This window comes from Vombatus ursinus, unplaced genomic scaffold (genome assembly GCF_900497805.2).
Source record: "Vombatus ursinus unplaced genomic scaffold, bare-nosed wombat genome assembly UNPS02015129.1, whole genome shotgun sequence".
NCBI lineage: Eukaryota > Metazoa > Chordata > Mammalia > Diprotodontia > Vombatidae > Vombatus > Vombatus ursinus.
In genome coordinates this window covers 5,053,936-5,080,647 of record NW_020954907.1, presented here as the reverse complement: position 1 = coordinate 5,080,647, position 26,712 = coordinate 5,053,936, and the positions used below count along the sequence as shown (strand labels likewise).

Here is a 26,712-nt window from a genome sequence, read left to right as displayed (position 1 = left end):
CCACACGTCACTGTTACTTAGATTAGAATCATAGAGTGGGGAGGGGTGGGGGGATAAGCTCCTCAGACCGAGGTCATTGAGTTCAAGCCCTTCCAGAAGCTTCTGCCACACTCTCCACCAGTATTCATGCAACTTTTGCTTGAGTTCTGCTAGCAAGGGGGAGCTCACTACCTGCCAAGGTAGATCAAAGGCCAGAGGCTCTTAGATCTGGAGCTGGAAGGGCCCCCAGAGGCCATTGCATTCAACTCTGTTTCATTTTACAGAAGAGGACAATGAGGCCACGGGAGCAAAGGTAGAGAGCATCAGAGATGAGATTTGAACCCAGAGTCTCTGATTCCAAAATCAGAGCCCTTTCTACTTGTATCATACTACCACCTATTTTACAAACGAGAAAGTTGAGGTCCCAAGAGGGGAAATAGTCTCTTTCCACTAAATCAAAGCTGCCTTCTTTGATTTATCCTTCGTAATTCATTATCATCCATTCTGGACTCCTTTTTCATGGTACAAACCTCCCTGGGAGGGCTAAGTCACTCCATCATCTCAGGATCAATTAATTTAGCAATAATTAAGAAGGATGAGGGCAACATGGAGGGGGCAGGAAATGAAGAATGGCAAAGAGGGTATTTTAATAAGAAACACTGGTGCCTTCCTAGTTTTGCTGAAGCCTTGAGCCTTTGTGTGTAGCGAGCCAGTCCTGCCTGATAAGGCTAGCTGCCCATCCATGCTGTTTGGAATGTGACTGCTAATCAAGGTCCCACCTAGTTTCCTTGGCCCAGGTGCTGATATCACATCGGCAGCTCTGTTTGATATCTGATCACCAGGGAGCCGAACCCTGTGGTTCCATCCCCTCCCTGGCTCCGATCCCCTAATATGTCCCCAGACACTCTGAGTCAAGAAAATTCCATCTGCCCTCTGAACCCTGGATGAGACCAAAATATCCTCAAGCTGAGATATTTTAGGAAGGAGCTATGGCCCCTTTTCCATTTTAGGCATGTGCTGGGCATAGAGCATCCGATCCAGGAAACACTTGGTCAGCACTTTGGCTGCCAAAGAAGGCAACAAAGCCCCTTCCCCACAGCTAGAGCCTCAGCCTGTACATATGGCTCCCCTCCTCTGGTCCTATCACCCCGAAATAGTCAAGCAGGTTTCTGGAGCATTGGAGAGGACACCTTGCTATTCGTACCACCTCAGTGTGACTCCCCCATCACCTGAATCACCAGCGTCAGGCTCAAGGCTAGGTCAGCACTAACACGTTTACACCAATTTCTTAGTCACCTGCAAGATTCCATAACTGTAGAAATGAGAAGCAGTTACTCATTCTGAAGCCTAGGAAGGGTAAATGTCTTGCCTGGGGTCACCCAGGTCAGACACATCACTGGTAGGATGCAATCCTTTAACTTCCGGCTCCAAAGATGGCGCTTTCCCCATGTAAGCTCCTTGTGAGTTGGAAATGTTTTATCTGTTACCTGTATCTTCATTGCCTTGTCAACAATGCTTGTTGGTTGATGAATCTGAACCTGTAGAATGAGCTCTCTCATGGACCCCAAAGGAATTTTCTACCCCAAGATATTCCCCATTCCCAATAACCAATCAATCAACGAACAGTTATTAAACACTATGTGCTAGGGCTGGGGTTACTATACTATAGATGAAATAATCCCTAGTCACAAAGATCTCCCACTCTATCATCGCAGCATCCCCATGACGAGGTACCTGCCCACCTGGCCTTATAGGCTTGCCATTCTACCATCCCTAGTTCCCCGCCAAATCTACCCATGGTGAATGTGTGGATGTGTCTTTGAATGGAGTTGTGAGAAAGGAGGCTGCCACCATTCCCTGGTAATTATTTGCTTTGCTATTTATTGACTCCTTCCGCAAAAGAAAGAATTTCAAAAGTGGTGAATCCCATAATGTTCCAGCATATTCAAATATCAGAGTAATCTAACTCCAAAGTATAGATCAACCCCCAAATTTGCACACCAAAAACCCTTCGCACATACCCTTGGGCCAAAGGCCATGGAAAATCTGACTTGAATGCTGTTGTTCCCTTAGGCACTACCCAACCAGCCAATCCCTAGAGGGGAAGAGGAGGTCTTTCAGTAATCCATCAGACCACCATCAGCTCTGCAAGCACCATAGCTTCTCATCCCTTCTCTCAATTCACAGCTTTAGCCTAGGCCAGGGTTACAAGGAATGAAACAATCCCTACTCACAAATTACTTTCAGTGGAAAAAAGCACAGGCTCTGGGTTCAAATCCAGTCTCTCAAGCTTACTACTTTGCCTGCTCTTCTCTCTTCAGCTCCTCTCTAGAAGCTGAAAAGCCGGAAAGAAATACGATGTAAACACCAAGGCATAACCTAAGCACCATGTTTTTGCCTGTCTTTGTAGCCCCGGCACTTAGCATGGTGCTTGGCACATAGGGAGCATTTAATAAGTACTTGTTGACTGACTGATTGGCAAGAGATGAAAGCCATCTCAGCTAAGAGTCTTTGAGAGTCTTTTAGCAGAGAAAAAAAAAAAAAACAGGAGTCAACATTCAAATAACCAAAGCCCCAACTCATCATCCAATTCCTCCTTCTGGCCAGGTGGGCTCTAGTTTACTTCTAGTACAATATAACTCATCTGTCCCTCATAGGGATCATAGATTCAGAGTTAGAAGAGACCTTAGAGACCAATGAGTCCAGCCCCCTCATTTTACACATGAGGAAATTGAGGCATCAAGAGGCTAGATGCCTTGCCCAGGGTTTTGAACTCAGGTTTTCCTCATTCTAAGTTCAGTGTCCTATCCACTATCCCATGCTGCCTCTCCTCCAGACATTACCCACCATGCTTCCCCTTCTGGCTTAAGGATATGTATCTGAGCCTTCCTCTTCAGTATACACTGGTATTTCACCACTTCTTTGGTCAAATCTGTTGCTTTTGGAAAAGGGATAATTTGTCAGGCTAAGGCAGAACTCCTTTGCCTATCATCCAAAACTCGTCCCCAACTTCCCTTTCTGGATTTATGTCCCACAACACCCCAACAGGAGCCCTCCACTCTAGCCAGGTCCCTCTCTTCACGGTTCCCTACATATGTCATATTCATGCTTATGCCTGTTTTGACTTGTGACATTTCCCCAGCCAAAAGTGTTTTCCTCTGTCCTTCCCCTTTTTCGCTAATGCACCGAGGGCCTAGAGCATTGCCTGCTACAGGAGAGCAAGGAGCTGGGGAAGCTATATGTACCCCTAAGCTGAGCTACCCTGAGTCCAGGCAGAGCCCTAGATGATTCCTTTCACTGAGGCCCAGGTTAGCTCCCTTTACTACATTTTCCTTTGACCCACTCTGGGCTGACTTTGCTTTGGACTGTGGTTAAGCTGAGAGTTCCTTCCTAACTCTTCTCATGAACCCTTGCTTGAGTTGGCCTGGTATTATGTTTACTCTTTTGGATTATATTTTTTCTCAGAAGGGTACTCTCCCTTGTTTGTATTTTATTTTTTAAATTTTAACTAGACATTGGTCTAGGGAGTTCTCCGTGATCAACTCCCTCTCCCAATGCAGGTAGAGAGTTGTCTGGAGCACTGAGAGGTTGTCCCTTGTCCAGCTGGTATATACAATAGCTAGGCATAGGGGTAGAGACTAGACCTGGGAATTTCCCCAGATGAGGAAGCCACTCCTATCAGAGAAGGTCAGTAGCATCATCTTTGCAATTTACAAACTTGGGAACTTGCCTAAAGCAGAGACGTTAAACTCAAATAGAAAAGGATTTCTGGGCTGCATATTGTCTTAGAAAATCACAGGTTAAATCATCTATGTTGTGCTGTATTTTTATTTATTGTGTTAAATGTTTCCCAATTACATTTTAATCTGGTTCAGGTTGCTCACAAGTTTGATACCTCTGGCCTAGAGCACTTTTGAGGTTGGGAGCTTGTCTAAGGTCACACAGTCAATATGTGTCAGAGGTGGGATTTAAGGGACTCAGGTTTTATTGGTAATGGGAATTGCTGATGTAGCAACTCATCCGTAATGTATGGGGATATGGAGAAGGCAAGTGACACGGCCACGGTCACACAACTGGTGTCTATGAAAGGCAGGACTTGATCCAGGCCCTCCTGATTCCAAGACTAGCCTTCTATCCACTGCACCATGCTGGTAGTAGGCATTGGTAAACACCTCTTCACTTGGTTTGATTTGAATGCCATTGGCCTGGATGAGTTAAAAAGCGCTTAACCCTCACAGTCAATACAGCAGGAGCTAGCCAGAGCACCAAGGACCCAGAGCTGCCTTGTGTGGTTAGGGATAAGCAGTAGTGTGGCTGGTGGTGTCACTGAACAGGTGGAGAGCAGAGTATGTGCTGGGTTACCTACCCTCTTGGAGCTTCTGTACCCGGAGCCTTCCCTCTGAGGCTGAGCTGATACATCTCAGCCATCTCCCTCAGCGTTTCTGCCGAGTACAGGCCAATGGGGTTGTTGTACTGTCTTTGTTGCCCGGAACTCACTTGCACCTTGGGGCTCAGGCTGTCAGAGATTGCCTCTGGATTTGCCTTCGACCCTTGGCTCCCTCTCGGGGGTGAAAGCTCCGAGGTCACCAGGTGGGAGGAGATGATGGTGGCCTGGGAGGAGGAGCTAAAGGTCTGGCGGACCTCCTGGGTGCTGAGAGTCCCCAGGCCTGTTCCATTGGTCACCCCTGGGGTGGGGGGGCCCACCTTGGCGCTGGGGATAGAGCTTAAAGCTGCCAAGTTGCCATTCATCTCCGAAGCAGAGTCCTGGAACAAGGGAGCCACCATGCAAGGGGGCAGGGGCACGGGGTGGGGGGGGCAGAGAAAAAAAGAGCAATCAGAGAGACACAAGCATTCCTCCAGTATGAATGTGGCCATCTGTAACATAAGGGATAGTGGTATACAGCCCAGCTGCTCTCCCACTCTCAGTGCTCAGACCCCTTGTTTAGGCTTGTGGCTTTCACGTTTTATCCCCTTAGCAAGGGAAAACCTGGAAGAGAAAAGCTGTTTGTGGGATGTTGCCTGTCTCCAGCCCCCACAGACTGGTAATCAGGGTGTCTCCTCACATCCTCTGAGAGATGGTTTGCACCTGAATAAAGAAGCAAGGAAATACTTTTGGAAAAATCAAGCGCAGCTAAGCCCATGCCTAAGGATCCAAGGGTGGGGGTCAAGGAGGGAGAGTAAGTTGTCCATAGTGGGATCCTCCTAGTAGATCTGGCTACAGAAGGGACTTTAGAGGCCAATTAGTGCAATACTATCATTATACAGATTAGGAAAATGAGGCCCAGGGAGACTAAGAGATTTGTCTAAGGCCACACAGGGAGTAAATGTCAAAGGCAGGGTTTGCTGGGATTTCTCATGTAGCTGCCAAGCACTCCAGCCATGCTTCACAGACCAAGAGGCCAGCAGCAGGCTAGACGGCCTACATCAGATTTCCAGGGGACATTTCCCTCCAGGGCACTTAGGGAAGTTGTGACCCCACCAAACAAGGACAGCAGTTCTGTGCTCTGGCACCTAGGGAGGGAATATCTGCTTAAGAATAAGGGCAAAATAAGGCAGAGAAGTGACTAGCAAACACAGCTTTGATCCAAGGGTTCAACACGGAGGTGGGGTTGAACATACTTGCTCCCCTAAAGACCACCATCCCTGTAAGGTCCATTCTGCAACATCAACCAGCAGTCCCAAGGCCACTACCCCTGAATCCCATTACCATGGTACCCCTCTCCCGATACCATCTCCCTTTTGTAACCCTATGGCATGCGCCTACCAAAGATGCCCTGATGCCCTTGGGGTAAGGGGCCATCCTCGCTCCTGGCTTTACTATACCCACAGTCAGATTACCATGGATGATGCTGCGCCCTTCTCCCACAAACTTTTTTTGCCTTAGGTCAAAGAACTCATAATTACAGAGCTAGAAAAAGGTCCTTTCAAGGCACCCGGTTTGCAACTGGGCTACTTGGTTCTCTGCCCATTCATTGGTCTGGTCTTGAAATCTCAGCAGAGTTCAAGCCACAATAGGTTTGTCATGAGCTCATGAGCTATTTGAAGGGAGGGTCCCCAGAGGGAAGAGCAGATGACCAAATTCTGGCTAACTGACGTAGCCTCATGGGATATTCTGCTCTTGAGTCTCTCTAGTCAACTGGACATAGCTCTGGGGCAGCCAGTGGATAGAGTGCTGGGCCTGGAGAGTGAAAGACCTGAGTTCATACACTGATTAGCTGTTTTGTGACCCTGGGCAAGCCACTTAGCCTCTGTTTGCCTCAGTTTCCTCATCTGTGAAGTGGAAATCGTAACAGCACCTACCTCCCAGGGATCAGATGAGATAATAATTGTAAAACACTTAGCAACTGGAACATAGTAGGCACTACATGAATACTAGCTATTATTAGCTAGTATTATCAGTCTGAAATTTCATGGCAGTGAGCCCGGTGCGGCTGTGATCGGGTCAGGCCTTCTTTACTCCCCCAGCTCCTGCTTGGGCATCCTGCAGTGGGGGGCTTGGGCTACAGCAGGTCTTGAGTTTGAGCTTAGTGTAGTTTAAAAGGGCAAAGGTCAGCAGAACCCTAAAGCCTAGTATTTGAAAGGAGCCCTAACTATGCCCCAGCCCTGAGGATTTACTGGGAGAATTTCTGTCCTCCTAGTTTCCAGATGGGGAAATGTCAATTTCTATCTCTCTGTCAAGACTCATCCCAAGTCCCACCTACTCTCTGCTTCTGACTTCTGGAACTCTTAGCCAGGAGTGGGGAACCTGAGGCCTCGAGGCCACTTGTGGTCCTCTAGGTCCTCAAGTGCGGCCCTTTGACTGAATTCAAACTTCACAGAACAAATCCCCTTCATAAAAGGATTTGTTCTGTAAAACTTGAACTCAGTCAAAAGGCCACACCCAAGGACCTAGAAGGCTACCTGTGGCCTTGAGGTGGCAGGTTCCCCACCCCTGTCCTTAGTTATTCTCTCTTTGGCTGGTTTTGGCTAGTTCCTCCCAAGTTGCACCCAAGCCCGGATGCCCACAAGTTCTCACTTTCTGTCCCTTCCCTTCGTAAAACCCAGGTTTCAGAGCCTGAGTCACTTAGTGTGGCCTGCAGAGGGCGCCCCAACTGCGTCTTTGGGCCTCCTTCCCCACTTTCCACAAGGCAAACAAGGTCAGGAGTTTCAAAGTCCCATCCCAGACTTTCCATCCTGCCCTGCAGGTCACCTGGCCAGGTGAAAGCTGCATTTTCCCCATCTTTTGTTGGGGCTAAGCTACAGGAATTTATTATAGTGTTGGGGGCCTCTGCTTTTAGAATTGGGGGGCTTTCAGGTTCTTCTAATTACAGAATGCCAGAACTAAAAGGTACTTCTGAGAGCATTCAGAGACAGTGAGGTCTAATGGGTGAAGCCTCAGGCCTGAAAGCTGACTTTGAGTTCCACCATGAATACTTAACGATTGTGGGTGTGTGATCAAGGACAAAGTCATTTAAACCATCAGAGCCTCAGTTTCCTCATCTGAACAATGGGGGTAATAATATTTTTACAAGAGTTGTTTTGATGGAACATTTTGCAAACGTTAAATGATAGACAAATATGATTTATTATTTAGTCCACAGCTACATTTTAATTATGAAGATACAGAGGCCCAATGAAATGAAGTAATAGAATCATAGTTTTAGAGGTGGAAGGAACCTTAGAGGTCATCAAATACAATCTCCTCATTTTATAGATGGGAAACTAAGGCAAAGAGAGACTAAGTGACTTGCCCTGGGTCTCAGCTCATAAGTGGATTTGAACTCAGGTCTCCCCGATGCTATAGTCCAACCCTTCGTTCATTGCTCCAAGTTCCTGGGTCTTCAGCTTGAGCCTGGATTCAAACTCAGATCTCCTGACTCCAAGTCCAGTGTTCTGCCTACTTGACCACACTGCCTCTCCCAACCTGCCTTATTTTATAGATGGTCAAGCTAAGGTTGGAGTGAAACTGGGGACCAGGAGTGCTGGAGAATTCTGCCTGGGCAGGAGAAGGCCCAGCTGAACAGAGAAGGTTCTGACTGGACTCAGGTTCTAGGCTTTATTTTCCTGATCTGCAGAAGGCTCTTCCAGCTTGGAAATCCTGATCAATTGGGAAGAAGGAGCTGTAGTACAGGGAACAGACCTGGCCCTTGCTTACTTACTACATTGTCCAAAACTCCTTCAGCATCCTTAGAACCCTCCTCTGCAGGGCCCCATGCCCTTCCCACCCTTCTCTCAACGACCACGTTATGGGTAACAAGAGAAGAGAGTACTGGTCCACCCGCACAGACTCCCTAGAGAGCAATCTCCCAGCGTGGAGCCTGGGCTCCTTCCCTGTGGACTAGGAGCGGGAGTCCCAGCCCCACCCAATCCCTTCTCCAGGCCCTTTTCCCCACCAACCAGACCCTGAACCTTTGAAATGCCAAGGTAGCTCTGCTGCTTGAGATGAGACAGAGGAAGCACCGTAGTGGAGGTGAGGCAGGGCTGGTGGCCGTCTCCTCAGGCCCATACCGCTGCTTCCTTATCTGCTCAAGCAGCCTGCATGCCCATTTCTCCAACACACACATCACAACCAGGAAGCCGAGGGGATAGTACTACGGCCTGGGCAGCCATGCCCTCTTAGGGCCAGGGCAACCTAGGCCTCCTCTTCTCTGGGGGGAGAGAACACCCAAAGCCCATCTCTAGGTCCCCAACTCTGGCAGAAGCCCAACTGTATCAGGTGAAGAGGGGCAGCTCAGGGTATTATGAATGCCACCCAAGAAAGGCCTGGAGTCACAATGGGAAATGGTCAGACATTTTAGAGAGAGGCCCTATCTGGGGCAGGCAGGAGAAGCCCTGTCCCTAGCCAGACCCATTTCCTGGTCTGATCTCCTCATCTTTATCTCTTAATGTCCTATAAGCGCATTTGTACCAACTCCCCATAGAAGTCCAGAATATCTCCTCCTTCTATTTCTGGACTAGGCCACCTGGGAATGCCTGGGTGGGCATCAGTGGGGCCCTTCCTGGCTTATCCGGGATCTGGGTGGGGAGAGGGGTGAATGAGGTTAGACTTGTTTGTTCTTGGGGTTAAAACAGCTCCCATCTACATTTTCTTTTGGGGTCCAACAAGCTAAACCAGGGGTAGGGAACCTGTGACCTCAAGGCCACATGCAGCCCTCTAGGTCCTCAAGTGCAGCCCTTTGACTGAATCCAAACTGCACAGACTCAGTCTAAAGGCCACACCCAAGGACCTAGAAGGCTGCATGTGGCCTTGAGGCCAAAGGTTCCCCACCCCTGGCTAAACCTTGCCATCAGTTGTACCCTGATTCACTTGTGTCTCAAGTATCCTTCCCCCTTTTTTCTCACCCCATTAGATTCTGGTCCTTATCCTCAGAAGGCAGATAAAACAGAGGCAAGGACTTTGATGCAGGAAGGAGGGAAGGAGGAAGGGGCACGAAGTCAAATGTCACATACCTTCTGATGGGGGATCACCGGCATTGGAGAATCAATCCGAGGAGCTGAGGTGGAGATGGAAATGGGGCGCTTTGACCTAGGGAAAACCAGAAACGAAGTTACAATGGGAATCATTCTTCCGTGCAGAGCTTTGGGCTCTGCACGGCTGTACTTCCATGGACCCCCGCCTCCCCAGAACACTCTGGCCCAGCGCTTTGCTTTGCTTTGCTTTTTTTAATTAATATTCATTTACTTTCTCACTCCTGACCCCTCTTTAATTCGAAAGAAAAAAAGAAAAACAAAACCCTTACTCCAGCAAAACAAATTCCCACATCATCCATGTCCAAAAATGTGTCTCCCCAGTTCTCTTTAAATTTAATTACATTTTTGTTAAGTTCATCTGTTTTATACCAACTTCATTTCCAAATGTGTCCCTCTTCTTGCACCTCCCCTTAGGGGAGAACCATTCCTTATAAAAAAGAAGGAAAAAAAGGAAAAATGTTTCAGCAAAACTAGGCAATATAGCAAGAGAATTCTGATGGCATAGGCAGCATTCACCACCCATAGTCCTCCACCTTCACAAAGAAGGGAAGGAGGTATATCTTCTCCTCTCCTCTTTGTGACCAAGCTTTCTGGCCCAGTTTTCACCAGAAATCTGTAGGTAAGAGTGAGGTCTGGGACCAAGGGGAGGCTCCCCTGGCCTTTATTAAAGACTGCTGTCTCTTCTCTTACCCCTAGCGTGAGATGAGGAAGGTTCAGAGGCAGGGGGAGGGATTTGGGGGCCTCTAGAAGTCTTGCACTCCACGGTGCCAATGACTATCTACAGACAAAGAAAGTTGACGTGTCCATGACACTCAGATCTTGATCCTAAGGTAGGACCTGAATGGCTAAGCTCTGAGCCCAGAAACTCAAAGGATGTTAACGTCACGTTAATGTTAGTTATCACTATTGTTACTATTCTTACTAACAAGAACAATAATAATATTAGGGAAGAAAAGTTGTAGTATGCAATCAGCCTTGGAGAGGGAAAGCTTAAGTCTAACTTCTGACATGTACCAGCCATGTGACTCTAGGTTAGCCATAGCTTCTTAGTGCTCTAGGCCAAAGGTCTCAAACATGGAGCCCCATGGGAGTGTTGTCTCAACCAGATTAAAATATAATTGTGAAATAGTTAATAAAAATACAATAGAACGGATAACATTAACATGTGGCTTTCTAAGTCAATGTGTGAACTAAAAGGGACCCTTATATATGGGTAGTGGCCCCATTTATTTTTCAGTTGGACACCATTGTTCTAGGCAACTGTCTAAAATTATAAATTAAAGGGAGAATGCCAATATGTGCATTGGTAGAGGGAGTGTTCTCATCTGGGAGATTCCAGGTCTAACTCCTGGCCTTATTGTTGTTGTTGTTACTGCTGTTGTTATGAAGTTTAGGGAGAAAACGAGGAGGTGGGAATTTCTCAGATCAGACCATGTCGTTACAAAGAGGGCCAGTAGGGTTGGAGTTTCAGGATAGATGAGTGGGTCAGTTTGACCTGTTGTAGAGACAGGGCACGGTGACAGAGTGTAGCAGTTGGAGATTCATTTCAAGATGAAAAGAAGACCATATTTTGGGGGGCAGTACACTCACTAAAAGGAATAAAATGCCCTGTTGTGAAGGAGATAGAATATGAACTCTGGGTCCCCTGACTGGCCTCTCCCTTTCTCTGCCCCTGAATAATCTCAGGTTTTCCTTCCTATGTGAAAGAAGGAATGCTGGCCGTGGAGGCTTGTCTCATCTGCTTCCCTTGGTCAACCGCATCAAAGGGTACTGACCAAGTGTCTGCTTGGCTTCCTGACTCTGTATCCTGTTCACCTTGGACAGGAGCTCCTATTAACTTCATCCTGCTAATAAGAACTGACATCTATAGAGCATTTTAAGATTTGTAAAGAACTTTGCTGACATCCCAAAGGAGCTCTGTCAGGTAGGCCCTACAGGTGTTATTATCCCCATTGTGCAGATAAGGAAACTGAGATGAACTCAAAGATGAGCTGGCCTACAGTCACAGAATTAGTGAGATTAAAACGCCAGTCTTTCTGACTCCAGATCTAGGACTCATTCCATTTATTTTGAGTACAATGAAGGACCTAAGTGTGAATCCTGGTTTTGTAACTTGTGTGACCTTGGATAAGGAGGAGTGTATCTGCATGTCAGCCTAGATGATATCAGGGGAGACAAGCTTTCAAGTCTACCTGAAAATCTTCATAACTACCTGAGTGTCCTTGGATGACCCAGGGTCCCCTATTTCTAAGGCCAAGGGTTCAGAGTAGCAGAGCAGATGGGCCCTCTCTGTCAATGGGACCTGATTTTCCCTGTCGTGCAGGACTCCAGGGTTGCCTGAAGGCCCTCGTTCTGCTGATCTGGTCTGCCTGGCAGTGCCAATGGAGAGAGGCCTTCTCAAGAGCGAGGAAAAATAGAGCCCCAGCTAAGGCCATATATGCTGTAAGTGCTATCCATGGACAAAAGAAGCTCTCCCCCCACCCACCCCCATTGGAGGTTGTTGTGAAGGGGCTGGGTGACTCCTTGTCAGGAGATGTGGAGGGAACTCTTGGTCTACAATGGGTGGACCAGATGACCTCTGAGGGCCCTTCCATTAGTCTGAGAGGTCTGCCATCTGACCAGATATCCAGAATGTTTGACTTTACTGGGACTGAAGAGTAAGGGTAGAGTAGGAATAAATATGGGAAGCTGGGGGGTGCCATAGTGCACAGAGCATCAGGTCTGGAGTCAAGAAGACTCATCTTCATGAGTTCAAATCTGACCTCAGATGCTTCCTAGCTCTGTGACCCTGGGCAAGTCACTTAACCCTGTTTGCCTCAGTTTCCTCATCTGTAAAATGAGTTAAGAATGGGCAAACCACTCCATTATCTTTGCCAAGAAACCCCCCAAATGGGGGTCACGGAGAGTCAGACATGACTGAAACGATTGAACAAGAACAAATAGGCCATAAGATTCATTCCTCCCCTAGATTTAGTTGTGACCTTCCCAGGAACTGTTTCCATTCCAGAGTCTCAACATGTAGCTTTGCCCAAGCTGGGAACTGGGTTTGCCAATGGTTAAGTGGAACTTGACCTGGGTGCCTACTGATCTGGGTCACTGAGGCCTCTTTGGCGACAGACTTTAGGAGTCTTGAGGTCGTAGGCATAATTCCTTTAGGCTCCATGTCTGCTCCTTAGGGGGAGACATGCTCAGTTCAACAAGAAAGCAGCTGGGTCGTCTTACAATACAAAAAGCAGCTTAACCAGTCACTGCTGCGGGAACCGTTGCCAGACTGGCACTCTCTCAAGAAGGCTGTACTTCCATGGACCTCCATTGGCTTGCTGTGTGACCCTGGGCAACTTCCCTGACCTCTCTGAGCATCCTGAGAGGCAGAAACTGAAGACACCATTCCCTCTTCCCAGAATGGTCAGAAATGAAGTGGGGTGAAGTCTGGGGGGCTTTGTGCTGTGCTCAAGAAGGAGGTTATGGAAACAACGGAGTGCTTTTTTTCTACTATTTCAAAGACTTCTATGTCCCAATGAGAAGTCTCTGCCTGTAAGAAATGGGCACTACCTCTCAGAGACCCAGGGATAGCTCGTGGTGGTAAGGAATCCAAAGGGGCTGAGGCGGTGCTGGGCTGTAAAAACAGCTGGCTTGGAGGCTTGGAGGCTTGGAGGCTAGTGCCAACCTAGGCCGGTACCTCTGGTGCTTTTATCTCCGGAGGGGTCCATCATTGCCAGCCTTGCTTGGGATGGGTCTGGGGCCAGTATCCAGGCCTCTGTTAGAGCAACAGTCCAGACTCAGCCAGGCCAGGATGTGTGGGACGCTGTGGGAGGTCTGGGGGAAATGTGTTTTCAACTAGAAAGCTCCTCTCTGGTGTGCCACAGCCAGGATGCCACGTTAGCCTTGAGGAAGCTTTCCTAGTCTAGGGGGAAGAAACGATGAATGAATACATTGTTCGACTCACCCAGTTCTCTAGCCACAGGGAAGAGCTCTGAGCCACAGCCGACAGAGGGAGAAGCCCGACCGTGCCAGGTGGGTCTTCCCAAGGGAAGCCCAGAGCTGTCTCCCATCAGCATTTTGAATAGAGCAAATCCCTCCTTCTCACACTCCCAGAGGCATGAATCCTTCCCAGACCACATCCAGGCCTCTTGCCCTGGTGGCTGTCAAAAGCATGTCTTTTGGAAGATCATAGGATCATAAGCGGTGGAAGGAACCTGAGAGATCATTCAGGCTACCCTGCGCCCTTCCTTTAATAGCAAAGGAAACTGGCCTGGAAAGGTGAAGTCACCTGTCCAATGCCCCACAAGTAAGCAGAGATGGGATCTGGATTTGGGTCAAACCCAGCATGAAATGATCCCAGAATTTCTTACAGAACTCCGACTAGATCTCTTCTTTCCCCCTTTCACGTTGTACTCTGTGCCCTATTGATTTATGTGTATGTAGGATACTGGTGTGCAGGAATGATCCCCTGTTACTGGGTAAGCTTTGTCTAGAAGTGTTTGATGCTACTCCTCGCCAAGCACAGCTCCTGGAATGCCTAGAAATACTTTGTAAATATTTGTCCAATTGAATTAAATTGATTAGAAATCTCCCGTCCCCTGTGGAACCCTTGTCCTCTTTTGGATTTCCCATCCCCACCTTATAGACACCATTCTCAGAGTATGCATGACCTCAATTTGTACAACATGTCGAGGCTTCTTTCTTTATGACAAACTATGTTAGATGATTGTGTTCTGTCTGTCTGCTTAGTGGTAGTAGTAATTGTACTAGTAGCAGCAGCCGTAGTAACTGGCATTTATATAGCACATTAAAGTTTACAAAACACTTTACAAGCATCTCATTGGATCCTCACACCAACCCTGTGAAATAGGTGCTGTTATTATCCCAATTTTACAGTTGGGGAAACTGAGGCAGACAAAGGTTAAGTGACTTGCCCAGGTTCATACAGTTAGTGAGTCTCTGAGGCCAGATAGGAACTCAAGTCTCCCTGACTCCAGGTCCAGTGTGCTAACCACTGTACCACCTAGCTGACTACTTCTCTGAATGAATCTATCTGTCTTGCATTATGGATCTAGAGCTGGGAGGCACGGACCAGAGGCCATCTGATTCAGCCCCCTCATTTTGTGGCAAAGAAAATTGAGACCCATGGAGGTTCAATGACTTGCTCAAGGTCACACAGGTAGGGTGCATCAGAGGCAGAATTTGAACCCAGGTCCTCTGATGCCAGGTCTCTTTTCATTGTCCTACAAAGTCTCCCCTGTATCATAAGTTCTAGGCATCATTTCATCTGTTTTGTCTTATTTTATTTTCCCCTTAGTTACTTGATGACTATTTTACATAATAAAAGAGATCCCCAGCCTTTGCTTTGGCCCAGTGTGCCCTGATGTGTGTATGGGGAAGGAGGGAAGAAGCAATGACCACAGTGAACTCAGAAGAGGCGCACATCCTCAAAACCAGGGAGTGACTGCAGCAAAGGAACAGAGAGGGGCCGCCATCCCTGCCCCATCTGGGTGGTACGAGGCCATCAGAGAGAGAATCCAAAGCAGAGTCACCTATGTTCTGTTTTGTACTTGCATACATATTTGTGGGTGGGTATGTTGTCTCTCCCCCCACCTCACCACCAACCCCCTTGAGGGCAAGCTCTCACACAGAATCAGTCAATAAACATTCATTAAACACCTACTACGTGCCAGGCACCTACTATGTGCCAGGTACTAAGCACACTAGATACAATAAATGCTTTTTTACTGATTGATACCATATTCTTTCTGCCTAAATTCATAGTATCTATAGCTGAACAGAGTTTAGGGTTCACTTAATCCAACTCCCTCATTTTACGGACGAGGCAACTGAAGCCCAGAGAAGTGATTTGCTCAAGGTTGTACAGGTAGTAGTAAGTAGCAGAGTCAGGATTTAATTCAGGTCCTCTGCCTCAAAATTCAGTGCTTTTCTTGATGTACCAGTAAGAGAATTTCTTTACAGGGACTGGGGATTGGGAATTAGAATCGAAGAGGAAAATGACTTGGGAAGAGAGACGGATGTCATCAAACTTCCTCTGACCCTGTGCCTGGGCCTCTGGGTATTTTTGAGGCAGGTCTGCTTCTGGAGGCTGTCTCTGCTGCTCAGGAACAGGCTAGAGATCTCAGGCACAGAATCTTCTCACTGGGATCTCATGGGGACCCACGGGAAGTTTCTGGAGGTAGTTTGTGTAAGGCCAGGAGGGGGCTGGTGGGGAGGGGGCGGACACCTCACACTTTCCAAGCCCACACAAGTGGAAAATAACAGTAAAGACACCAGGAGCCACCTCGGCACTGCCAGAAAAGAATGTTATCTTGAGTGGTGTCTGTCCCTGACAAACCACCCTCCCTGAGGCCTCCCGCTGTCGCTTGTCCTGTTTCCTGGGCCTTCGCTAGGCTGACCCCCTGCCTGGGGACCCCTGCCGCAGCCTCTGGGTTGGGGTTCATCTGTGGGCTATGACTTGGGCTGGCCCAGAATTCTATCTGCTTTCCCTGAGGTTCAGGGCTCCGGCCCCGCCTGGCCTGCTTTGGGTATGTCCTCCCTTTTTTAGGGCCTACTGGCTGCCCGGGGGTGCCAGTGGCCACGATGTGGCAGGATCTGGGCCTCTCGCCACCTCTGTGACCTATGCTCCTGCAAGGCCTTCTATCCTGGGAGGCAGACAGTGTGGGTGTGAGCTGGTGTCAGAGCAGACAGACAGCTAGGGAAGGAGCTGATAGGTGCAGATAACGGGACAGCATTGTTGTGATTATTGTCACTTAGAATTAGCGGCCTTCCTGCTTTGGGGGCTGCCTCTCCCTCCACTGTCCCAAACCGTCTGAGGTGGGCAGCTCTGTGCCCCCTCAGTGCGGTTGTCAGCTCTCTAAGAACATGAGGGCACAGAGGGCACACCATCCACCGGAAGAGGGGATTTCCTCAGCCCAGGCCCTTAAAATCACAGGTCTTTTCTACCCTGTCCGTATAACCAGAGTAAGGAGGGTACAGTGAAAAAGAACACTAGCTTTGGAGACAGACTTGGGTTCAGATACAGCCTCAGTGTGATCTTGAACAAATTTCTAAAGTCCTCTGGGCCTCAGTTTCCTCATCTGTAAAATGAGGGGATTGGCCCAGGACAGGTCCTCAGCCCAGATGCTGTCAAACCTCTGAGGTCCCCCTCCCCACGCCCAGGCCCCGGCCTGGCCCCCAGAGCAGACTACGACTTACTTCTGCAGGGTGAGGCTCAGGTTGTAGTTGGCTGACTTGATCTTGTTCTGGGCCTCCAGGTGGGTCATGGTGTCTGTGTTCACGCCATCAATCGCTACCACAAGGTCCCCCTGGCTGAGCTGAGACTGGGCTGCCTTGCTGCCAGGAGTGATCTGGGGGAACAGAAAGAGGGCAAAGTTTAGAGGGGTCTTGGTGGCCATGGCCATGGGATGGATGGTCCAGAAAGAACCAAGGGGCTGGCATTCTTCACCAGATGGGCTGGGGAGGAGAATCAGGGCTACAGGGGGTGGAGAGATAACCAAGGCTGCGTTCAACCGGCCTGAGAACCTGGATGTATGCTTCAAGTCCAGAGGTCTGTGATACTTTGGGAAGACAGAAGTGGAGCTGTGTCCAGGCCTCCTTCCCTCAGCAGGCGGGTACTGGTAAATGTTTAACGACCAGCTCTCAGGAGGGCAACTTTTTCTCCTCACTTTTAATCAGAATTATTAACACTTTCTCCATCACTTTCTTAAATCTAGACAATAGATACAACAATAAGTCCAGCCCTGATTTGTAGCATTTGAGGATTTCTGAGGTGTAAATGCTAACACTGAAAATTTAGCCATCAATAAGAGACAGTTCCAGCACACCCCTGACCCCACCCACCTCTAATCTGGTCCCCTAGTGTTATTCCATGGGATGCCAACTTCCGAAAGTCCGGCTCCAAGGTGACAGACATCATAGGGAGTGACTGTGCAATCATAGAACTTCTAACTGGCAAAATCTTTAGGAGATTATCTAATCTAACCCTCTCATTTTATAGATGAGGAAGCTAAACCCCAAAGAGGTTAAATAATTTGTCCAAAGCCACACAGCATATTAGAGGCAGTGCTAGAAATGGGAGCCTGGTCTCCAGACCATCAATTAAAGAAATAATAATAATGATGATGATGATGATGATGATGATGACTTTATATAATGCTTTAATGTTTGTAAACAACTTTACAAATATGATCTCGTTTGATCACCACAACAACCTTCGATGGTAGGTACTATTATTATTCCCATTTTACAGATGAGGACACTAAGGCATTCCAGAGGTGAAGTGACTTGCCCAGGGTCACACAGCTAGCGTCTTCTTACGATCTCTAAGAAGCATTCTAGCTCTAAGTTTCTATGATTCCATAGATACTGGCTTTTGGGGGCCTGTCCTCGGAAGCCCAGCCCCCTGGTGACAGCCCACGTGTGACAAACCATCAATCCCCATCTCTAGATGAGGTGGTCAGTTCCCAGAGGCCCTGCCCATAAAGTCCCTCTAGCTACGTCACCTGTCCCTGGGCCATCATGACCCAAAGCTGTCACTGCTCCTGAAAAGCCCCCGGGCTTTTCATCCCCACCATTGACCAGGCCAATAAAACACCCGACTCCAGCCCTCTCCCCAGGCCCAAGGCCAAAGCCCAAGCAAGCCTTCCAAAGGGTCCGGAGGACTGGAGGAGAAGAGGAAAGCCAGACCTAGAGCTCCCCGGGGCACTCATGGTGGGGAAGGGAGAAGCTCTCTGCCTGACCCTCACCTTGGCCAAAATCCAACTCTTTCGTAGCAACACCTGGGCCTTCACACCTGCCCTCAGGGCCACACCCGTGGGCTAAGGCCCAGGGAAGTCTCAAAGAGGGACCACTGTTGGGGAGATGGGGGGCTTCAAAGTTCTAGACCCTCAGCTTGAGGCTTCAAGGCTCTGCCAGGATCATTGTACCAGGGAAGCCCGGCCTAGTGTACAGATGAATGAAGACCTTGACTTTAAAGGGTTTCTCTTATATGCTAAGTGCTCGATAAATGCTTATTCATTTCGTTCATTTGCTCATTTGTTCATTCATTCAGTCAAACAAAACACTGGATTTGGATCCAGAGGACCCAGAATGGAATCCCAGCTTCGGCACTTAAAGTTAGTTTGACTTTGTCAAGTGGCCTAACCCGCCTCAGTTTCTTCAGCTTTAAAATGAGAAGGCTGAAGAAGATGACCTCTAAGTCTCCTTCCAACTCTAGATCTACTGTGTGCTGGGCACTGTAGCAAAGCTCAAAGGAGGCACCATCCCTACATTCTATGAGAAGTTCATTGGGAAAGAGACAAAAGGAAGAGCAGGGTGAGTCACGAGAGGACAAAGGCCTCTTCATACAGAGAAGGCGTTGTGCAGGGGCAACATCTGAGTTCTATTTTAATGGATGTGTAGAAATGCCACTGAAGAGGGGAAGGGAACACCTGGCAGGCACAGGCAATGGTGTGGAGGTGGGAGAGCAAAGGGCATATTCTGGGGAAAGGGAGGATGTGGCAAACAGATGCCCGGTTCAGCTGGAACCCGGTTTGGCTGTGAGGAATTGGAGATCAGTCTGCAAGGGGGCAGCAGGGGTCTGCCAGAAGAAGCTTCAATGGGCTCATGAGAGCTGATTATTAAATTTTCAGTGTGGACCTCTAAACCTCAGAAATCAGCAAATGCTACAACTCAGGACTTGATTTATTATTTTGTTGATTGTCTAGATTGAAGAAAGTGATGGGAAAAAATGTTCATAATGCCGAGATCACTTGTTCAGCATTTACCAGCATACCGTGGAGGATGGTGCCAGATCAGGGAGAACCTTGAATGCCAGATAGAGGACCCCACTCTTGGAAGTTTTTCTGAATGTCTAATTCTAATTCTTCCTGCTATCATTCCTGTCCATTGTCTGCCTTCTTCACGTACCCAGACTACTGCATCGAGTTCCCTACTGGGCTTTACAGGGGGCCCCCCAGGTTTGTCGGTCCCTCCTCTCCCTGTGCGGGTGCCCTCCCCAAAGAAGGCCTGAGAAGACACAGAACAGGAAAGTTGAGCCCCTCAGTGTCATGCCAACATGGCCCTCACAGCCGGCAACCTGGCGCCTTCCTCCTGCCCCCTGCCAGGCACCTGTCTCTGCTCGTCAGGGATCTCCCTTGTACTGACCTTTGGCAGACCCCCCAGAAGAACCAAGCGGCTGTTATGGGAGGAGTGGTCTCCTGGTCTCCTCCCACTTTGCTGAGGGCAGGGATGGGAGGGGGGAGGTGACTTTAGTTGCTGATAATGAGAAAAGGAGGAGGGTGGCGGGGATCAAGCCAGAGGGGCTTCTGGGCAGGAGCTGGCCTAGGTGTGGGCTCAAAGACCCACATTTTCCAGCGTGTTTCAAAAGATCCATACAGCTTCAAGGAACCTTGGAGACCATCTAGGCCAGGGGGTCTTAACCTGGGATCAAGGGGTCTGTGGAGAGATTTCAAGGGGTCTGTGAACTTAGATGGGAAAAAATTACATCATCTTTTCATTAACCTTTGGTTTCCTTTAGAGTTCGGTGTATGTGGTTTCACGCTTTCAAAAGCCTGATTCTGAGAAGGCTTCCACAAGCTTCACCAGACACTGTCAGAGGGGTCCCTGATGCAAAAGAAGGTTATAAGCCCTGGTCTGCTCTGTTGTTATAATTCAGTCATTTCAGTCACGTCCAACCGTTCGTGACCCCATTTGGGGTTTTTTGGCAAGGATAGAGGAGTGGTTTGCCATTTCCTTCTACAGCTCATTTTGCAGATGAGGAAATGAGGCAAACACAGTTAAATGACTTGCCCAGGGTCACACAGCTAGTAAGTGTCTGAGGTCAGATTTGAACTCAGTAAGAGGAGACTTGTTGACCCCAGGCCTGGCACTCTATCCAATGCACCACCTAGTTGGTTCATCTACTCTAACCCCCTCATTTTACAGATGAGGAAATTGAGGCCCAGAGAGGGGGAAGTGACTTCCCCAAAGTCATATGCAGAGTCAAGAGTTGAACCTGAGTCCTCGGACTCAAAATTCAGCAGGCTTCCTACAACAGCGCATCTCCTCTCCATCCCTCCACAACCAACCCTGAGCTTGGGATCAGGGACTTATTGCTGGATGGGCCTTAGAAATTAGGGTATCTAGTCTGCCCTCTCACTTTATACATGAAGGAATAGTCAGACGGAGAAGTCAAGTGACTGCTAAGACCCAGTCCCAAAATCTCTCCCCTCCCCTCCCCCAGTATTAACGGGTAGAGCCAGGATCTGATTCCAGGGCCTCCGGATTAAAATCCAGTGTTCTTTGGATTGTGCCACGCTGCCTAGATGAATGAATGAATGAATGAATGAATGAATGAATGAATGAATGAATGAACAGTACTGAAATTTGAACCTGGCCCAATTCAAGTACTCTTCCTTTACACTATACTGCCTTCGCATGATTCCAGTTCCTAACTTCTTAAACTGAGAGATCCACTTCATCAGTCTCGCCCTCAGTCTCCCACTCATTGCAATGGGGGTGTTGAGATGGTTTTTTTTAGGGAATCCAAGGTCCCAATGCAGTCTGGGATGGGGGGGGCACTGAGGCACATCCAGCCTGTTTGTTATCCTAAGTCATCCATCCATCACAAGTTAGGGAGCGGGGGTGGGAGTGGGGGGCTGGTGGTAAGATACAGTTTGTCCCAGAAGGTTTCCTTTTGCAGACATGTTTGTAATGAGGTTCTGATATGAGGGAGTTTGCCCTTACTAGAGCACAACCTTGGTGAGCCACAGGGGAAGTGAGCAGGGATTAAAAACTGGCCGTTTTGCTTAGTAGAGATGGCTTGTGTATAAATACAACTTTTATTCCTGAGTTTCACGTCTCAAAGAGGGTCAAGAATACACTGATCTCAAAAGCGAATGCTGAAAACTATCTTTATGTGTAATTGGAAAGAATAAAATACTATGAAGTGCAAAAAAGGAGTTAAAAAAAAGAACGTACTAATCTCCTTGGGATACCTCTAACTGCCCCCCCAGCCCCAGCTCTGAGCACATAAAGCAGCTAGGCTAGCGTTAGCCACAGTAGGGGGTCTATAGCTATACCAAGGGGTCTAGCATGGGAGGGGTGGGTACTTGGAGAATCAGATTCTGTTAAGTAAACAAGAGACCGGGTTCAGGCAGGAAACTTGAGAATCATCCAGCTAATGGCAAGCCAGCTGCTGATTGGGCTGCCCTGAAAGGCATCGGCCACTGTGGAGAGCTGGGGGGGGCGGGGTGGTAGAGAGAAGGTGATATCCCTCTCATACTGCCAAAGTATATTTGGGACCATTTGGTTTCCATTTTCCTTAGTCCACTGGCCAGCTAGATGGTTGGTTACCTTCCAAAGAGCCCCCATTGGGGTGTACACCCGAGATCATCCCGACATCAGATTTCTGACACATTCAGAGGGCCACAGAGCCAATTTTTTAGTTAAGAGCCACCTGGTGTGCTTTATTTAGGCCTTTGGTTTCCCATTCTTAAGTTAAGATTTATTCTTCTTTGCCCCAATGGGCCTAAGTAAGATTAGTGATAGAATGATAACATTAGCGAGCATTTACACAGCATGTTAAGATTTACAAAGCTTGTTACATATATTATCTCCTTTGATCCTCACATCAGCCCTGTGGGCTAGGTACTATTCTTATACCCATTTTACAGATGAGGAAAATGAGGTGGATGGATGGAAGTTCCAAGGAGGTTTCTAGTCAGTAAAAGGAAGGACTTCCTAAGAATTGTTACTATTTGATGATGAAAAGAACGCTTTTGAGAGGTAATGAGTTCCCCATTATTGGAGATGTTTAAGCAGATACTGGATGTTCACTTGTTGGGGTGGAATTCCTGCTCAGATATGAACTAACCCAGGTAACTTTGGAAGTACCTTCTAATTCAGAGACTCTATGAATCTGTGATCAGGATTCTGTACTCCCTGACTGTCTCTGTTTCTGTCTCCATCTTGGTATCTCTCTCTTTTGGGACCTTTCATCTTCTGTTAGAATTTCCTCGGGGGAATTTCCAGAAGGACAAGTGAGCCTAGAGCTCACAAATATGGGACCCTGGGCTTTGAGGGTAGTGAGTTCCCCATCATTAGAGGTCATCAAGGAAAGAATGGATGACTACTTGTCAGGGATGTTGTAGAAAGGATTCACGGTACGGGTAGGGCTGGAACTAGACCACCTTTGAGGTGTCTTCCAATGCTAAGTCTTTGATTTCCCTTCTTGGCCTCCCACCCTCACAACTTCTCATATTTATAACTCCCAGCCTTTCAGATGACTAGCCTCTGTCATGGTTAGACCCCTAAGGCCTGTCTCCCATTCTACTGGTCTCACACCCCATAACCCCACATCCTGTCCACTTTACCTCTCCCCACCCCGGGATGAGGCTGCCTCCCCATCATCCCCAGCCCTACCTCTGAACATCCCACGGGCCTCTTGCCTAAATCAGGTTATCAGATGACACCTCATTTCTAGCCATTTTTTTTTAGTAGATATATGGGGAGCTTAGTTCTACAGCCAGAAAGGACTGCAGAAGCTCTCTAGATCAATCTCCTCAGGCCCAGAGAGGTTAAATGATTTGCCCAAGATCACCTCCATGGTAAGAGTCAGAGCCGGGATTTGAACCCATTGTCCTTTTGACTTGGCAGCTAGGTGGTGCAGCAGATAGAGTGCCAGGCCTGGAGGCAGGAAGACTCCTCTTTATGAATTAAAATCTGGCCTCAGACACTTACTAGCTGTGTGATGCTAGACAAGTCACTTCACCCTGTTTGCCTCAGTTTCCTCATCTGTAAAACGAGTTGAAGAAGGAAATGGCAAACCTCTCCAGTATCTCCACCAAGAAAACCCCAAGGGGGGGTCACGGAGGGTCAGACACAACTGAACAACAACTCTTTGACTCCAGAACTGGGGATCCTTCCACTATACCGTGTCACCTGCCTAGATCAGAGACCCTGACATCCACTGACCCTTGCAATCCAATGGTCCTCATCATGTAGCAAAGACCCCAGCAGACACCACTAATTATTCATTCAGATTGAAATCGAGGACTTTTGGAGTCCATGAAGGAGAAGAAAACCATTGATATTTCTGTCAGGGCAGGGTAGGCCTAGGGATGAATCATCTTCCACAATCTGTACCCTCCTGACTTCTCTAATTCTGTTGATCATTCTAGTCTCCCCAGACTTAGAATTTGACCCTTCTGTGTGCTGGCAAATGTTTAACAACCAGCTTGGGGGAGGGGGGAGAGGAATGAACATTGCATTATTGACATTTTCTCCATCACTTTCTAAGCGTAGACAATCAACAAAGCAATAAATCGAGACCTGATTTGTAGCATTTGTGACACATCAGAGGTGTAAGTTCTCACACTGAAAATTTAAGAACTGGCTCTAGCCACTTGAACTGGCCCCAGCATACCCCTGCCCTCCCTTCTCCTTTAAGCAGATACTCTCCCCCATTTAATCAGTGGCCAGGTCCTGCTGAACTCTCTCTAATCCAAAACATGGCCTTCCTCACCACCCTAACTCTTGGTTACCTTTTGTAGGGGGAGGGCTCTGTTGATAATGGGGTGCTTATCTCTTCTCTCCCTTTCTTTCTTTTTCTGAAATATTCAGGAGTGACCCACAGAAGGCCCACTTTGGAGGCCACAGGGCCATCCTTCTGGGCCATAACTCTGGAGGCCATTGGGCCTGAACTAAGATGGTGGCCTCAAGTGTGGAAAGGAGGGAAGAGAAATTAATCATGGAATCATTTCTGAAGTCACTCACTTTACAGGAGAAGAAACTGAGCCCCAAAGAAGTGACACAGCTTGCCCAGATTCCTATGTCAGAGCGAGGAATTGAACCTGTGTCCTCCGACTCCAAGTTCAGCATTCTTCTCACTGAAAACTCAGCCCATTGAAACCACAGGGACCAGACTCGCCTTAATGGATAGAAAGTGTAGAGGTAAATGTTGGCTCATTTTGGAGCCTCCTAACAATGGAAAAGGCTTCCTAACAATGACAGTCACCCCAGATGGAACAGGCAGCCTGGGAAGGTAGTGAGCTGCCCTCCCTGAAGGTATGCTAGTTCCGGGATCATGTAAAGGGGATTTTTGTTAGGTCTAGATAGGATGGAAGAGCCATCAGGTTCCTCTCTTTCCAGTTCTGAGGTTCTATGATATCCTTCCCAGGTTTGGTTTTAGCCACTGATTGAAGGTTGGGGGTAGGCCCCACCTCTCCCCGGTACCAAAGAGCAGAGAATTTTCCTGGAAGGGACACAAGCCCCCAGAGCCCTATTTATAACCTACTTCTTGACTTAGCTGAATATTTATAGACAGTGAGACATTCTCCCCAGCCCTGACACCACACAGGCCTCCAACAGAACAGGGTATGGGGGGAGGGGGTGCAGGGAGAGGGAGAGGGCTGAGCTGGGCCCCAGACAGGCTGGAGGATGGGCCCGGAATCCTCACCTACAGCCAGGGGAGCTGAGCGAGGCGGAAGGGTGTTCAGGAGGGGGTTCTGAGCCCCAAACAGGCTGGAGGATGGGCCTGGAATCCTCACCTACAGCTAGGGGAGCAGGGCGGGGCAGAGGGGTGTTTAGGAGGGGGTTCTGATCCAGCCCTGGAAGTGGGGGGGGGGGTATCGGGGGATGGGGTGATCCTTCCCTGCAGTGTTAGCTGGCCAGATTAGCTCACATTCCATGTATGCCTCTTCCCTTCATACCAATAAACTCAGGTTACAGCAAAATCCAGGACACCTGGCAGAGTTGTGCGTCTATGTGTAGAGACTTCAGATGTCCTCCAGCTCTACTCTCTCATTTTACAGATGAGGAAACTGCAGCTCAGAGACATTAATGCCCAGCTCACATAGCTAATAAACGTAGGAGGCAGGATTTGAATCCAGGTCCTGGTTCCTGGTCCAGGGCTCTATCTGTTAGGCCACACTGTCTTTCTTGGGGTTTGCAGGGGTGTTGGAAGAAGGATGATTGTATATGTGCAGATGATGTCTTGGGGTTTTTAATAGTAAGTCACTTCCTTTCTTTCTGCCGGCTATCTCTCTGAGTCAGATCCAGGACCCAGCAGCCTAGGGACCTTACAGTGAGGCCCAGAGACCTTGCTCTGATTTAGCATAAGATGGGAATGACTCTGAGACCGAGTGGTGGGCTCGGGGTTCAGTGACGTGGGGATGGAGGGCTTCAGATGGGGGGGGTGGAGCGCTCAAGGATGGAATGGGGAAGGAAAGAAAAGACAGAAACAGCTTTAATGAAATACCTACTGGGTGCCAGGCACATGCTAAGTGCTTTACAAATAGTATCTCATTTGAACCTCACAATGACTTTGGGAGGTGGGTGCTATTATTATCCTCATTTTAAAGATAATAGCAATAATAATAACACCAACAAATAACAGTTAACATTTATGTAGGACTTACTATGTGCCAGGTGCCTTATAATTATTATCTCATTTGATACTTGCAACAACTCTGGGAGGTGCTATTATTATCCCCATTTTAAAGATGAGAAAACTGAGGCAGACAGAGTTTAAGTGACTTGCCCAGGGTCAAACAGCTGTCTAAGGTCGGATTTGAACTCAGGTCTTCCTGACTCCAGACCCTACTCTTGATTGAGGAAAAAGGCTCGCCCTCTTCTCCCCCCAACCCTGCTCCAAATGGGTTCTGTAAAAAACATAGACAAGGCAAGGATCACTGGCAGCAGAGCTATTTAGTTGGGTGGCTGATAGTCAGCATCAACAGCGCCTCCTTGGTCCAGCAATCAGAGCTGTTTGAAAGTCCAGTGGTCTGCCTCATAAGGTAGTGAGCTCCCCATCACTGGACATATTCAAGCAGAAGCTGGGGATTTTATTAAAAGAATTCCTACTGAGGTGGAGGTTAGACCAAATGACTTAGGATGTTTTCTTCCAGCTCTGAGAGTCTGTGATTCTAGTGCCCGTCCAATAAGACCAGGAATGATTCTCCTTAGAAATGAGCCCAGAAGAAATGAACAAGAGAACCAGGCAGAACTGGGCAGCCCAAGCTCCCTCCATCCCCCACCTGCCAAAGTCACCGTGTCTGCCAGCCACATGGTTGGGGAGCCAAGGTGGGGCTTCAGGTGGGAGAAAAGAGAGAGAATTGAAAAACAGGAGTGGAGAAGGCAGCAATTCAAACACCAGCGGGTCCCATTCTTCTTGGACGTCAGAAGGATCCACACGCAGCTCCGTGTGGATGATGTATGTATGTGGAGCAGAGGTACAGCGGGGTGAGAGGGTGTTGGAAAGGGAGTTGGTGGGTGGCTAACAGCTAAGCCAGTCCATTT

The 26,712-nt window shown here is 48.3% G+C and overlaps 1 protein-coding gene across 6 annotated transcripts in view; it reads right to left on the bottom strand.

Annotated features, from left to right (window-relative positions):
* Positions 1 to 26,712, bottom strand: part of LDB3 (LIM domain binding 3) — a 109,743-nt gene that overhangs the window by 60,727 nt on the left and 22,304 nt on the right. For 4 of the 6 annotated variants that reach the window (XM_027846344.1, XM_027846345.1, XM_027846347.1 and 1 more), the window contains exons 2-4: positions 16,630 to 16,781; positions 9,409 to 9,484; positions 4,346 to 4,743 (exon numbers count right to left, since the gene is read on the bottom strand). In XM_027846344.1, coding sequence (XP_027702145.1) covers positions 4,346 to 4,743; positions 9,409 to 9,484; positions 16,630 to 16,781 — 626 coding nt within the window. The remainder of the gene's footprint in view (positions 1 to 4,345; positions 4,744 to 9,408; positions 9,485 to 16,629; positions 16,782 to 26,712) is intronic. The other 2 variants (XM_027846346.1, XM_027846349.1) reach the window with 1 other exon arrangement.